We start from the raw sequence: 14,569 nt of genomic DNA, 5'->3' as shown, positions 1-14,569 counted from the left end.
CCACAAGCAAACTGTACTCAGCCCATTTCTGGAGGTGGCTTGAATATGATTCATTTGTGGTTTATTTTGTGGTCCATTTGATTTGTGTGAAAATGAAATGATCCCAGCCAGCTTTACAGTGTTTTTTATGGCTAAAGAACTCCAGACTTGATGTCCATAAGAAGCTGCTGTTTCTGTCAATAGTCCAATGGCTGCCAGTGGGGTTGTGTGGGGTAAGCAGTGTATGGGGCATTGTGGCAGTAGCAATTATGCTAATAAGTAGTAATAGCTTAAGTAATTAGGCAGCAGTGATAATAAAAATCATGTCAGTGACTGGAAAATAATTACTGTATATTACTATTATTTATGTTTATATGTATATGTATGCATGTTTTTTGTTTGTTTGTTTGTTTTTTCCACTCTTTATTTCATCCACAGCCAAGTGATGATGTATGATATCATGTAAAACAGCCATTTTGGATTACATTATCCTCAGTGTCACACAGCTGGATGGAGAGTGAACAACAAGGGCTCTAGAGCTCATAAATTGGTCACATGACCAGAAAGAGGGGGAAAAAAAAGTTCCTTTTTTTAGTTCACTTGTATCGTGACCACCAAAAGCACTGCGGTCATTCGCACACAGTTCCCTTTCGGGTCCGTGACTGAATGTGGTTCATTAAAAAAAAAGAAGACAAAAAAAAAAAGGAACTGAGTCACTGGGAAAAACTTCCGTCTTCTTTTTTTGCGTCATCAAGCTCCTGCCTCAGTAGACCAATGAAAGGCAGGCTGCGTGTTCGGTGGGCGGGGCCTGGCAGTGTTGTGTTTCCTCCTCGCGCGCGCACCGAGAGAGAGAGAGAGAGAGACTGGCTGAAGGAGGGTGGTGGTGAAGACGCATATAGAGTTATTTGGGCGCAGTTTCCAGGTATGGATGATGTTGTGTTTGATAGAATATAATTCTATCACTTATACTCAGTATGTTAAGTGTACAGGCTTGGAGACTGTTCGATAGTTGCGTGTGTTTTTGTAACAGTATTCGCTAGCTCTCTGCAGCAGCTTGTGTTACATCAGCTGTACTGGACTATTTTCATTAAGCTGGGAGCAGAGATAAGCTTCCTGGTCTAAAGGGGTGGTGTGGTGTGTTGTGGGGGTGGTGTAGTCTGGGGTGGTGTAGTGTAGTTTAGGTTAGTGTACGGTGGTGTAATGTGGTGTGGGGAGGTGTAGTGTTGGGTGGTGTAGTTTGGCGTAGTGTTGGGTAGTGTAGTTTGGTGTAGTGTAGTTTGGTGTAGTGTAGTTTGGTGTAGTGTTGGGTAGTGTAGTTTGGTGTAGTTTGGGGTGGTGTTGGGTGGTGTGGTGTAGTGTGGGGAGGTGTAGTGTAGTGTTGGGTGGTGTAGTTTGGGGTGGTGTTGGGTGGGGTGGTGTAGTGTGGTGTAGTTTGGGGTGGTGTTGGGTGGGGTGGTGTAGTGTGGGGTGGTGTAGTGTAGTGTTGGGTGGTGTAGTTTGGGGTGGTGTAGTTTGGGGTGGTGTAGTGTTGGGTAGTGTAGTTTGGGGTGGTGTAGTTTGGTGTAGTGTTGGGTAGTGTAGTTTGGGGTGGTGTAGTGTAGTTTGGGGTGGTGTAGTGTTGGGTAGTGTAGTTTGGGGTGGTGTAGTTTGGTGTAGTGTTGGGTGGTGTAGTTTGGTGTAGTGTTGGGTAGTGTAGTTTGGTGTAGTGTTGGGTAGTGTAGTTTGGGGTGGTGTAGTGTAGTGTTGGGTGGTGTAGTTTGGGGTGGTGTAGTGTTGGGTAGTGTAGTTTGGGGTGGTGTAGTTCGGTGTAGTGTTGGGTGGTGTAGTTTGGTGTAGTGTTGGGTAGTGTAGTTTGGGGTGGTGTTGGGTGGTGTAGTGTTGGGTGGTGTAGTGTAGTGTTGGGTAGTGTAGTGTTGGGTAGTGTAGTGTTGGGTAGTGTAGTTTGGGGTGGTGTAGTTTGGGATGGTGTAGTGTAGTGTAGTGTTGGGTAGTGTAGTTTGGGGTGGTGTAGTGTAGGGTGATGGGGTTTGGTGTGGTTTGCTGTGCTGCTGTGTTTTTGTGTGCAGCATGCTGAAGTGAGAGTGGGATGTTAGCTCACCTGTAAGTGACGGCGCTCTGACAGGCTGCTGTGTCGGTGTACTGCACTTTCCCTGCTGTGTTTAATCGTTTTAAACGCTGCTGCGGTGTTTATGCAGGAGAACAGATAACCGGTCAGGTCTGGATGTGTTTATAAGGAAATAGTTTACGGGTAAAACAGGTTTATCTTTAACTTCCAAGCTTCCGTGTTATAACGCCAGACCCACTGTTAGATAACGCGTGCAGCAGCCCCTGATTCATTCACGCTGTAAGGGTATTAAGCACCTGTGATGTGGCAGGAGTTTCCCCTCTCCAAGATAAGCCCGCTGACTGAAATGTTCAGACATGTTCGCTATGCGGCTCGCATTTCCGTTAGGCGTGGGTCACGTGACCAGCGGAGACGCGCTGATCTCGCTCGCGAGCGCTTTATTAACCTGTCAATCACCGCGGCCCTGAGACCGGTTTATTCCGGTCAGATCCAGAAGATGGAGGGAAGATCACTTCAGCCACTTAACTGAGAAAATACAACAACATTTTAAAGTCTTCTTCAAGGCTTTGCAGTGAAATAGCTGCAATACAGTGATGAATTACAGAAATAATGAGTATAATACTCCGTCTTTAGGCTCCATAACTTCACTCCTATAGAGAAATATCAGTCTGTGGAGTGACACAAAGAACACATTCAGAGCTCATGGACAGGAGTGTCCTTCTTAAAAATGAAGTTTTTTGTTGAGTTATACATCAGTCAGCCATAATTTTAAAACCATGGACAGGTGAAGTGAATAATATTGATTATCCTGGCACAATGGCACCTGTTAAGCTGTGGGATATATTAGGCAGTGAGTGAACAGTCAGCTCTCAAAGTTGATGTGTTGGAAGCAGGAAAAATGGGCAAGTGTAAGGATCTGAGCGACTTTGACAAGGGCCAAATAACAACGTTTTTAAGTCTTCTACAAGGCTATGCAGTGAAATAGCTGACAGTAATGAATTACAGAAATGATGACTATAATACTCCGTCTTTAGGCTCCATAACTTCGCTTATTTCTGATAAAGAAATATCAGTCAGTGGAGTGACACAAAGAACACATTCAGAGCTCATGGACAGGAGTGTCCTTTTTAAAAATGATTTTTTTTTTTTTGTTATAAGTTGTAGTTATAGACATAGTTATAGTACAACAGACTGATTCAGCTCTGCTGCTTTTTAGGAAATCATTCTTACCTTTCACCATAACACTGTACAACAGCTCATCTGTGTGTGAAAGGAGAGCACACTACCTCACAGCCACCTATACATACTGTTTATGTCATACATATGTTGTATATATTGCCATATATATATGTCGTATGTATTGCACACCTGTTTTTATTGCTCCTTTATTCATTTATTTATTATTATTACTCTTTTTGATGTATATATCTTTATTTAATATTTAGTGTGTTTTTTGTAGATCTGCAATTCTGCTTTTAATTTTATTTTTATTCTTTATGCTGCTGTAACATAATTGCCCTCAAGGGATCAATAAAGTCTATCTATCTATCTATCTATCTATCTATCTATCTATCTATCTATCTATCTATCCATCTATATTTACAGACTGGCCAAGCTTTATGCATTTTGCATAGGAGCTCCATATTTTAACACTGGAGTACGCGGCTATTACTCAAAAAAATAGGCCAAATGAGTCATCCTTCCCCCCCAATAATTGACACATGGACGTGGCGTGATTTGAAACAAACTCCATCAGTGTACACTGTATATGGCCAAAAGTTTGTGGACACCTGAGCATCACACCTATATGAGCTTGCTGGACATCCATTTCCAAAACCATGGGCATTAATATGGAGTCTCCTCATTAATATGGGGTGTCCACATACTTTTTTGCCATATAGTGTATGTTTGACTTGGCTATATTAGACAAGTGCTGTATATAGTTAACACCAGTTGATTCTGTTTATTAGGAATGCCACTGAAACTTCCTAAAAAATATGTACCAAAGAACTTCTGCTGTAATCATAAAACCCTGATGCTTGTATTGACCATCTTTTCAACACACTCACTACTGTTTGACTGTATAGTATACTGTTGTAGAAGAGTAATGATTTGTGTTGGTGATGTGTGTTGGCATCGTTTCTGCTAGTTTAAATAGGAGAGCTGATAAAAACTACAACCACTAAATTGTTTAGCGTTTAGGATTTCCTGATTTTAGATGCACTGGATCATCCGTTTACATCACCTTCTCTTTTACAGAACCACAGTTACATACGTAAATAATACTGCATGCTAATACTGCAACTGTACATACATTTTCATATTCTATTTAATACAGTGAGCCATTGTTTTTCTTTCCAGCTCGCAGACATGGTGAGGAAGAGTGAGCACTCGGATCTGCAGGCGCTTCACTGCACGCGCCAGGTAAATTTAATCTGACAGCACTGCAGTGACACAAAAACATGACGTAGTTCTGTGTAACTTTAAATGCCTTAATATTGCTACACCAGAGTCCTCCAAGTCAAATGCTGTTCTCCTTTGGCAGTTAGGAGCTATAGAAATAATTAAAACAATACAACTCAAAAAGGATATACTGCATTTGGACATTATTAAGAGCCCTTCACTTGCTCAATGTGTGCCTCTAAAATTGACTAAATTAATATTTCATTTTATTAATGTCATTGGTCTGCACAAAATGCTCCATAATGTGAAAGCATTACATAGCTGAGAAACTGAAATACCACATCTGCATTAGCATTCAGACTTTCTGCTATTACACTTGAAGCTGAGCTCAGGCGGATCCCGTTTCCATTGATTATCCTTGAAATATTTTAGTTTGTATTTTTAGTATGATTACAAAACTTTGTGCATTTTTTTTTTATTATGGATGATTTTTTATGAGCGGAAAAATATTATTGAATTCATTTTGGAGTAAGTCTGTAACAAAATAAGGAAAAAACATAGAGTCAATCAGAATAGTTTCTCCATGCACCATATGGGTGAATACTTACTGTATGATCACTATAATTTAGTCTGTCTTTTACTTGATTAGTTGGGCCTTTCTGAGAGTAAAAAGATTGATAATGTCAAGAGAGTGATCTCATACTTTATGATTTAGATACTGTCATGACTTTTCAGTTATGGACTTGCTCCATTTACAATAAGAGGTCAGGTTTAAAGTTAGAGTTTGTACTTCGGACACTATTTATACACACGATGCTTGCTGAAGCGTCATGGCTGTTTTCAGTTGGCCACGAAGTTTTTTGGCTGCAGTATGATAACAAGTTCCAGTCATTCCAGGTCACGGTTTGGATTTCCTGTAAATGTCACTCACCCTGTGTCCTCTTTTCACTTACCTGGCAAGCTGCCTTTGTGGAAGCACCATAAAGTAGACTCTGTAATTACTCAACCCTCTCTCTATATTTATCCACAAGTCAGAACGATGCCAAACTCTCATCTGAAACATTTGAGATTGGTCAGGATGCTCACAACACTCAGTGGTTTAAAAAAAGGCAGGGGTGGACAAATCACAAATGCAATAAAAATGTCTGACACTGTGTAACCGTAATCCTTATATTCTCCTGATTAAAGGAGAACTACTGGCATGTGCAAGTCAGTCATTGCATCACCATGAAATATATGAACCAGCTGGAGCCTGCTGGGTTAAATGTATATTAAAATTTACTTTTTTGCAAAAGTTAATCAAGTGTTTTTGAGTCTCCTTGGTGGAAATGTTGGTTTCCACAATATGAGCATCTTATTGATCCTACTTGTTGATTGTGTAACTAGGAAAAAAAACTGACACAGAGACATAATCTGCTTGTCCTGGGTGCGGCTAGTGATTTGTCCACCCCTGATAGGGAAGGGCAAATCATGGGCCATTTGCTTTATTGCAGCCTACTGCTATATAATTATTATTATAATTGTAATAGCTCTTGTGTTTGTGTATCTCTTGTGTATTTCTGTGTGTATTTTTGCATCCTGATCTGCATTTGTATGCAGATCACAAATAACAAATTGACAAATAAGAGTTTGACTGTAATCAATGGGAAGGTCAGTACCCTGATGATAACTGCCAAAAGATATATTGTGCAATACAAACCAGACCATAGCTGGCTCCTAGTTCAGTTGGAACATTACTGTCATTATTGTAAGGCTTTTCACTCTGATTTATGTGTGATTCTCTGTTCCTCAGGTGACCAGTAACTCTTTGGTGTCTGGACCATCAAATGGTGATGTAGAGCTTCCTGCTCCTTCCTGCTGCGCTGCCCAGAACTCTTCAGGTACAGGGATCCAAATTCAATTTAGAAACTAGGCTCAGTTGTAAAAGCAGTTAACTGCAAAGAAACGCCAGCAAATTTGTGTTTTAACTGCATTCTTCTGTTTGTAGTAGTGACAGAGAGCAGTCAGCCAGTGGACATTAATGATGCAGGGATGCGAAGGAAGAAGAAACGCAGGACTCGGGCAGTAGACAGCTCCATAGGAACATTCAGAGGTAATTCCTTTAAACCAGTTTGTCCATTGTCCTACAAGTGCATGTACTGCAGTTCCACCATGATGAAGTTTTGTCATATAAGGTAGCTGCTTCGAGTTTCTTCGCAGCATTTTGTTGCTCCAGCAACACCTTGACATACCTAAAAAGCATGGAAAAGAAGAGCACGGAGAAATCAGAAACAAAATATCTTTGTACAGGCTGTAAAAGTTTAGAAGTCATGTTTATTGTTATGTTATATAAATTGTGGCATATTCGGGTCCCTGGAGGACTAGTGGTTAGGCCACAGGGGTTGGTTACTGGCCAGAGAACCAACCCCAGCCACTGGTAGTGTGCCGGTCTCAGTGCTGGTCCCAAGCCTGGATAAAATTGGGGAGGGTTGCATCAGGCAGGGCATCTGGTGTAAAAACTGTGCCAAATCAAATACACGGACCAATGATCCGCTGTGGTGACCCCTAACGGGAGCAGCCGAAAGAGGATCATATAAATTGTGGCATATTCTGAGTCATATCTGTGTCAAAAATTGAGAAAACGAACCCATCAGTATTGAATTTGCCACCATGTTAAATTCATCTACTACCATCAGAGAATCTACTAGTCCAGATAGCATGGAAGAGTAACAGGGTGCTTTTCACAATGTTGTATTGCATATTCTGTGTCAGATCAGTGAGGTTAAACTGACGGTCTTAAATGAACTGATTCTCGTATTGCAGATCTGTACAGGCTCACTGACGAGGTGCTGGGGCAGGGGGCGTACGCTAAAGTCCAAGGATGTGTGAGCCTGCAGAATGGCAAGGAGTACGCTGTAAAGGTGAGCCGTCACATTAGTGTCAGCGGTCAATACAAGCCTTTCAAAACATCCATGTTTAATGCTTGAGATGTGCCACGTCATAGACACACATTAATAATCTGTTACTGCGTGTGGACGCAGATTATTGAGAAGATTGCCGGCCACAGTCGAAGCAGGGTATTTAGAGAGGTGGAGACATTGTATCAGTGCCAAGGGAATAAGTAAGCATTTATACATTCATCTCAGTTGTAGCTAATCTACTAATCATTTCAGGGTTGTGTTAAGGAACTGACACACTTGGTAAAGCCTCTTTGCATTTCACAACAGGAACATTCTCGAGCTCACTGAGTTTTTTGAGGATGACAGCTGCTTTTATTTGGTGTTTGAGAAGCTCTGTGGAGGTATAGCTCTCTAAACAAAACTACATCCAGATCATTTAAAAAAAACTGTTCAAAGAGCTGAATAATCATTACTCATTTTATATTTCTCCCTTCCATCTTTACCTGCTCGCCCTTTTAGGCTCCATTTTAACACACATCCAAAGGAGGAAGCACTTTGATGAAAGGGAAGCCAGTCGCGTTGTGAGGGATATTGCTCAAGCACTGCACTTCTTACACACTAAAGGTAGTATTTCCTCATTTGGCTGACCTTAATAATTGAATGAAACTGTCTGTTCAAGCATATACTGTACACTGGGGCTGTGAGATTCCGCTAAAACTGAGTTTGGTTGTAATAATATAGAAAATTTAGTATTGAAATAAGTATTCAAGTAGTATACAAATACTTGAAATAAGTATATTCATTTAGCCTGTAATTTTGGATGGCCTAAAATTGTCTAAAAGTAGCAGTACACTAAACTACAAGTGTTTGTATCGTATAAACCATGAAAGATGAAAAATGAAACTGTTTTTTTCTAAACAAACAAACTGTTTTAGTGTTTTAAATTTGTTTTATAATTTTATTTACCCACAATGATTTTTTTTTGTTGCTGATATTTATCTACATATCACATTTCTTAGGATAGCAGGGATATAGCATAAATTAGCCAAATCCCAAGTGGATTATTACAGTATATACTCATTTCTGGTATAAGGGTGTTATAGTACCTACTTAGTGCACTATTTGAGATTTGAGTTTAAGCCCCAGAAAAAAATGTGACTTCAATAAGTACCTGTTGGAAATAACTACTAACTGTAATGACACTTTTAGGATTCACACTTTATATTATATGTTAATATTTAATTCATACATAAGTTTAAAAAAGTAAACATATACCATGAATGCTCAAGGCTTATTTAAAGATAAAGTTAAAAATAATTAGGAAAGGTTTAATGTTGTATTAGGTATGAAAAAGTAGAACACGGAGTTATAAACAGTAAGGTACAGATCGTTTTTGCTTTTAACTTCATAAAAATGAAAAATTCTGATATTATGAAATCTTACTTTATTCTGTCTTATAGGAATTGCTCATCGGGATCTGAAACCTGAAAATATCCTGTGCGAATATGTTGACAAGGTATTTAATTATTCTGCTGATTCCTCACACTAGTAATGGATGTGTCTGATGTAACTGATACCAAGAAAAAAGATTTTAACAAAAACAAAGTGTTAATATTTGTATTTGCTCTTGCAACCTACGCTATAAAATACAGAGAGGTTCTTGCTGAGAGTCTAATCATGGCCTCTGTGTAATTTTTTTTTATTTTATTTTATTTTTTTTAACACATTTCGCACTAATACACAAGCGTCGTGGTCAGTGGTTGTTCACTTTTGACTGCAATAATAATAATAATGAACCGTCTTTCAAAGTCACTTAGTCACATAAGTGAATACTTAGGCAATCACAACTCCTACAATTTTTAATTTGTCAGCAATTCAATATTATGAGATTGCTTTCCTGTAGATTCATTACTTACAATAACAATTAAGTCCTTTTCAGCTCCTGGCCATAACACTACAAAATGTGGGAAAGTACAGGGGTGGGGTGGTGGCCAGTACTTATGCAAGGCCCTGTAAAAGTCCAAAATAATATCCATGTGATGACAGGTTTAAAAAAAAAAATCAGTATTTGTACTATGCTAAAGGTCAGAAGGTTCAGGTTGTGGTAGTAATATCTGCACGTGTGTTTGTGTTTGTAGGTGTCTCCTGTGAAGATCTGTGATTTCGACTTGGGAAGTGGTGTGAAGTTGAACAGTGCCTGTACCCCCATAACTACACCTGAACTTACTACACCAGTAAACACACATTTTAAATATTTTTGTCCTTTAACATGAAAATGATCGAAGTCATTTAAAGTGTGCATTTCAAAAATGACAGTGCTTTTTCTCTTTAGTGTGGTTCAGCTGAGTACATGGCTCCAGAGGTGGTGGAAGTATTTACAGATGAAGCATCATTCTACGATAAGCGCTGTGATCTTTGGAGCCTAGGGGTGATCCTGTACATTCTGCTTAGTGGGAGTCCACCTTTTACTGGCCACTGTGGAACTAACTGTGGCTGGGAACAAGGGGAAACCTGCCGTGCCTGCCAGGTAAGATCCAGTGTGTAAGTGTATCTACACACAGCATTAATCATACACAACTACATATACAGCATTAATCATATAACTACATACATACAGTATGACAATAAGGATATCCTACTTTAAACTGCAGGATTTATTTAATGTGTTGCCTATTAGGACTGTCAGATTCCTTTAAAAACTGCACTGTAGTTTTATTTATTTATTTTTCATTCTAATGCAGATGTAATTGGCTGGTTAATGCTGGTGTAATTGGCATTTTGATTGGGCACAAGACAGTTTTTGCATTTGCTTTGTTGCTGTTTTCATAGTCATAAATGTAGAGGCCTGCCCTGAAGTGGGTACAGTGATGCAACAGGAGGTGTGACCTTTATATATAATTCTGCATTCAGTACAGTTTTTGGTCCAAAAATGCGCTTGGGAACTTTCGGTAGCCTGATGAGGAAGATGCTTGTGTAGATTTAAGTTATGTTTTTGTGCATAAATTAAGACATTTCAGCTGCTTTTTAGTCGAGTAAGGAAAACACCTGCAGGGATTAATCTGACGATGAGACTAGCCACCTTCGGAAATGCGTAATCCATCACACTAGAATAACATATTATCACAAAGGTCATCATTAAAGCTGTCACTTAAAGTAAGAATAGCAGCAATTAAAATGACTGTTTGTAGCCATCTCTGTTCTCAGTGCTTCCTATTTCTTCCCTAAAAGATTACTTCAGGGAACAGAAGACAGTAATCTTTAAATTTAATTGGAATGATAAACATAGTTTTAAAATATCTTAAATGAAAGGTAGATAAATCATTCAAAATTTTGCAAGCAGTGCCTTGTTTGGAACAACTATTATCTGCTGAAACATGAAACTTTTCAACGATGTCTAATCATTATGAAGATGCTACTGTGCTGACCTGCATACACACAGATGTTATAGGTAATGAGCGAAGCGTACTTTACTGGATATCGCAACAGTGGGTTTAATTACACCTCTTGATAATGTACACATTTAAACCCACGCCCTTTTTATAATTACACAGCTCTGTCCCATATTACCTCCTGCGGCATTTATAACAAAAATACTGATAACACAGCGATCTAGGGCCTTGTTTTTTTTTCGTCATGAAAAGTCTATAATTTTATACTGCCTCAGAGCTACAAGAGTTTGTTTAAGCTTTGATACTTAGCTCAATTATACATTTCTTAGGTGACCCAAGATTACAATAAATATCTGCAATCTTCAAGAATCAAGCAGAGAAACACACTCAAATTGCTTTCTATTGCATATACATGCTCACTACGTAGTGTATGACATCACAGCGCACTGTATGTCTAGTAGTAGTCCAGAGATTCAGAAACCCTGATGCCAATTTATGCCTCTTTGAAATTATGACCATCACTTTTAGGTATTGGGTATTTATATGATTGAAACATGATTTTCAAAATATATGTGACAACAAAATATCCATAAACAACATGCTTGTTACCAAAATAATTTTTACACATCAAATATCACAGTGGTTAAAATTTAGAGAATGCATGTTATTCTTGTGGAACGTGGGATTTTGCCTTAAATGTGTAAATTGTATGAAAATTTCAGTAGTATTCACACAGTAAAATTGATTCTGAAAGTCTTACTACCTTTACTCTCGTCCCTGTGGGACTGAACGTGCTTGCGTGTCCTGTGTGCAGAACAGCCTGTTTGAGCGGATCCAGGAGGGGAAATACGAGTTTGGGGATCGGGACTGGTCTCACATCTCCGATGGTGCCAAAGACTTGATCTCCCGGCTGCTGGTGCGAGACGCCACACTGAGGCTGAGTGCGGCTCAGGTCTTACAACACCCGTGGGTTCAGGGGGTAAGGCTGCTTCTCCTCCTCTTTCTCCATTTTACTTTTAAGATAACACTTTTTTTTGATCCCAAGTGGAAATTAGAGAAGTTTATTTCTTGCAATATCATTCATGTTTTAAATCGTTGTGCATTTTTCTTTACAGAATGCTCCTGAAAGAGGTCTTCCAACTCCACATGTCTTACAAAGGTATTCAAGTTCGTTCTTCTTTTTATGTCTATTATGGGTTTATGGGAAAATTGTAATAAAGTAGGTGTAATTTCCTATAGGGTGGGGCAATATATTATTTGCTAATTGTTATTGTTATGTTGGACTTACATCAGTATTGACACTGCAGAAGTTTGCAATAGGCAAATGAACAGTTTGACAAATCACACGTGGATTGTGCGGACTGTTTTGTGAGAATTTCAGTGGTTCCAGATATGTTCCTAAATATAATCTCAATATGCTGTTTTGTCCATATAGTGTGTGGATTTGCCTTAATCATATAGCACAAATATGTCTAGCTTGTAACTGGTCATCTCTGTATTGCTGCTAGGAAATGCAGCACTAAGGACCTGACTCAGTTTGCGGCGGAGGCCATAGCCTTTAACAGGCAGCTGTCACAGCAGGATGAAGAGCAGGAGGATAACAGCACCATCATGTGCTCCATGAGACTCTCGCCCCCCTCCAACTCCAGACTGGCGAGACGCAGAGCACAGGCTAACGCCCACCGCAGCACCAGCCAATACCTGAACACTACTCAGGTTCCAGAGTGACCTCACACACAACATGCGTAGCAAGTCGGAAGTTTAGTGCCTGAGCTATGCTCTGTACCACTTTATCATGTTAAGACATGTAATATGTATAAACGCATATTACACCTACTGTAGTGTTTTCCATAATGCCATTAAGGGATTATGCATTGCAGCAGAGCTGCAAGAGGTGCACATTCTGAAAAATACATCCTTAGGGTAGTGTCCTAATTCCTGATGGACCATATACCTGGTGTTTAGCATACTAAAAATATGAAGCTGTGAGATATTTCTGAATATTTAAATATTTATTGCTGATTTATTTTTTTTCCTCAATTTAAGGGTGCTTAGAAATAAGGTGGGAGCATCTACGTAAAGCATTTACTATCTCTGTTCTCAGCTTGCTTGTTTTTTAATCTCCCAATTTTATATAATTGAGGAGATTATTTTATTTTATGCACTTGGCATTTTTACATAATTGTAATTATTTTTTTTTTTTTGTGATTTTTGCAGTGAATGGTATTAGGAAGGCATTTGAGATTTTATGCCATTTTTATTTTTACAGAAATAGTATACAGAAGTGATAGATGGGCCTATATTTATATGCATATTATAGTCATATTGTTATGTTTTTACCTCAGACCCAATTTGCACATTTTCTCAGGCACAGGGCTCAGCAACGTTAAAAACAGACCATGCCAGCAGGTAGCATGCACTTTGTACAATATGGCAAGAATATTGTGAAAAGTGTTAGTTTTTTTTTTCCCACTTCTCTTGTTGACAGGTACTATACATCTATAATGTCATAGATTTTTTTTCTCTCATCTTTGTATGTGTTCTGCACATTCAGCTCATTCCCTGTTTTTATATTACAATATTTTATTTTAATTTGTATTTTAATGTTCTGTAATAGAGAATTAATTTCTTAATGAAAAGTACTCTCTGTGTCCTTACTTTAGAATTAATTCCACAGCATGAAGTGTCTTTGACACGGCAGAATTTTTACCATCAAAACTACAGCAAATGGATTTTGATTTATATCTATCACTCTTGATGGCTTTGCATTGGTTTATACAATTTCTCAGACTATGATTAGAATCCCTCAGTTTAAACAAGTACTTTCTTCGAGATAAGTCACCTTCCCCTAGATTTGTCTTCTTGGAGGAAAATATTAATATGTTTCTTAATGTAGCAGCAGGTAACATCACTGCCTCACAGCTCCAGGGTCCCAGGTTCGATTCTGAGCTTAGGTTACTCCCCATATTAGTGTGAGTTTTCCTCTGGGTTCTCTGGTTTCCTTCCACTGTTTAAAAAAATGTAGGTATGTGGATTGGCTGTGGTAAAGTGCCACTAGGTGTGAATGACTGTGAATGTGTGTGCATGTGAACTGGTGTCCTATCCAAGGTGAATTCTCCCTCCTTGCACCCAGTGTTCCTGGCTGTAAATCGCAAAGATGCCACCTTGTGACCGTGTGCCCCTCACATTCGTCCTCTGGCCATTCTTGTCAATCTGAGTGACCCAGGGGGCCTGGTGTTCCTGTACACAGACATGGCTACATAAGTGACCTTCTGTTCTACTTAGGTTTTGGACCGCTAGGATGGTTTCTTGGGAACTATTGAAGACTGAATATCATAACTGTCACGAAGGTTCATAACAGGCCTGATAGTGCACCCTTCAGATGATAATGGACACAATAGTGCTCACAAGTACTGCTGATACTGTACTTTATTGAGTATCCCATGCTAATCAGTGTGGCATTCCTTTGTCCCATCCAGATGTGAGTAAAAATTCCCACTCCAATGAAAATCCTAGTCCCAATGCACACCTGTAGCAAACACACTATAAGGGCAAAAGTATGTGGACATGTGACCGTGACACCCAAAGGCATGGCATTAATATGAAGTTGCCCCCCCCTCCTTTGTGCCATTTAGTGAGGTAGCCATAGTGTGAGTTTAATGATGTTCACAAAAGAAGGCACCTGTGCCCTCATCCTTCAGCCTAACAGGCTAACCTGTCTTGAGACAGCAGAAGCCCTTTGTGCCACAGAGACCCAATCATCAAAGCACAGGTCCAGTCTGATGGGTCATGGGCATGGACATTAACAACTGGTGGAACCATGGTTTCTTCAGCCAGAATGGCTGTCAACAACA

At 39.4% G+C, this 14,569-nt stretch overlaps 2 protein-coding genes across 5 annotated transcripts; one reads left to right on the top strand and one right to left on the bottom strand.

Moving 5' to 3' along the window:
• The first annotated feature begins 766 nt into the window (after window positions 1–766).
• mknk1 (MAPK interacting serine/threonine kinase 1) lies at window positions 767–13,354 on the top strand. Of its 4 annotated transcripts, none has more exons than XM_034308492.2 (14): window positions 768–901; window positions 4,406–4,468; window positions 6,240–6,327; window positions 6,438–6,539; window positions 7,250–7,347; window positions 7,468–7,547; window positions 7,654–7,727; window positions 7,846–7,950; window positions 8,787–8,842; window positions 9,465–9,560; window positions 9,659–9,853; window positions 11,530–11,694; window positions 11,831–11,874; window positions 12,224–13,354. In XM_034308492.2, the coding sequence occupies exons 2-14, from the start codon at window positions 4,415–4,417 to the stop codon at window positions 12,441–12,443; spliced, it is 1,377 nt and encodes a 458-aa protein (XP_034164383.1). In that variant the 5' UTR covers window positions 768–901; window positions 4,406–4,414; the 3' UTR covers window positions 12,444–13,354. The 4 variants fall into 4 exon arrangements, with proteins under 4 accessions (XP_053093892.1, XP_034164383.1, XP_026775182.1 ...); XM_026919381.3 differs by having other exon boundaries at window positions 6,435–6,539; XM_053237917.1 differs by lacking the exons at window positions 7,250–7,347; window positions 7,468–7,547; window positions 7,654–7,727 and having other exon boundaries at window positions 767–901.
• Window positions 1,157–2,402, bottom strand: LOC128319324 (uncharacterized). Its single transcript, XM_053238291.1, has 2 exons — window positions 2,341–2,402; window positions 1,157–2,027 (listed from the first exon to the last, which is right to left on the bottom strand). Exons 1-2 carry the CDS (start codon window positions 2,400–2,402, stop codon window positions 1,157–1,159), a joined length of 933 nt encoding a protein of 310 aa, XP_053094266.1.
• Window positions 13,355–14,569: the final 1,215 nt, after the last annotated feature.

Source organism: Pangasianodon hypophthalmus, chromosome 11, assembly GCF_027358585.1.
Source record: "Pangasianodon hypophthalmus isolate fPanHyp1 chromosome 11, fPanHyp1.pri, whole genome shotgun sequence".
NCBI lineage: Eukaryota > Metazoa > Chordata > Actinopteri > Siluriformes > Pangasiidae > Pangasianodon > Pangasianodon hypophthalmus.
Note: the sequence above shows the minus strand (reverse complement) of the source record. Positions and strands in the feature narration are given on the sequence as shown.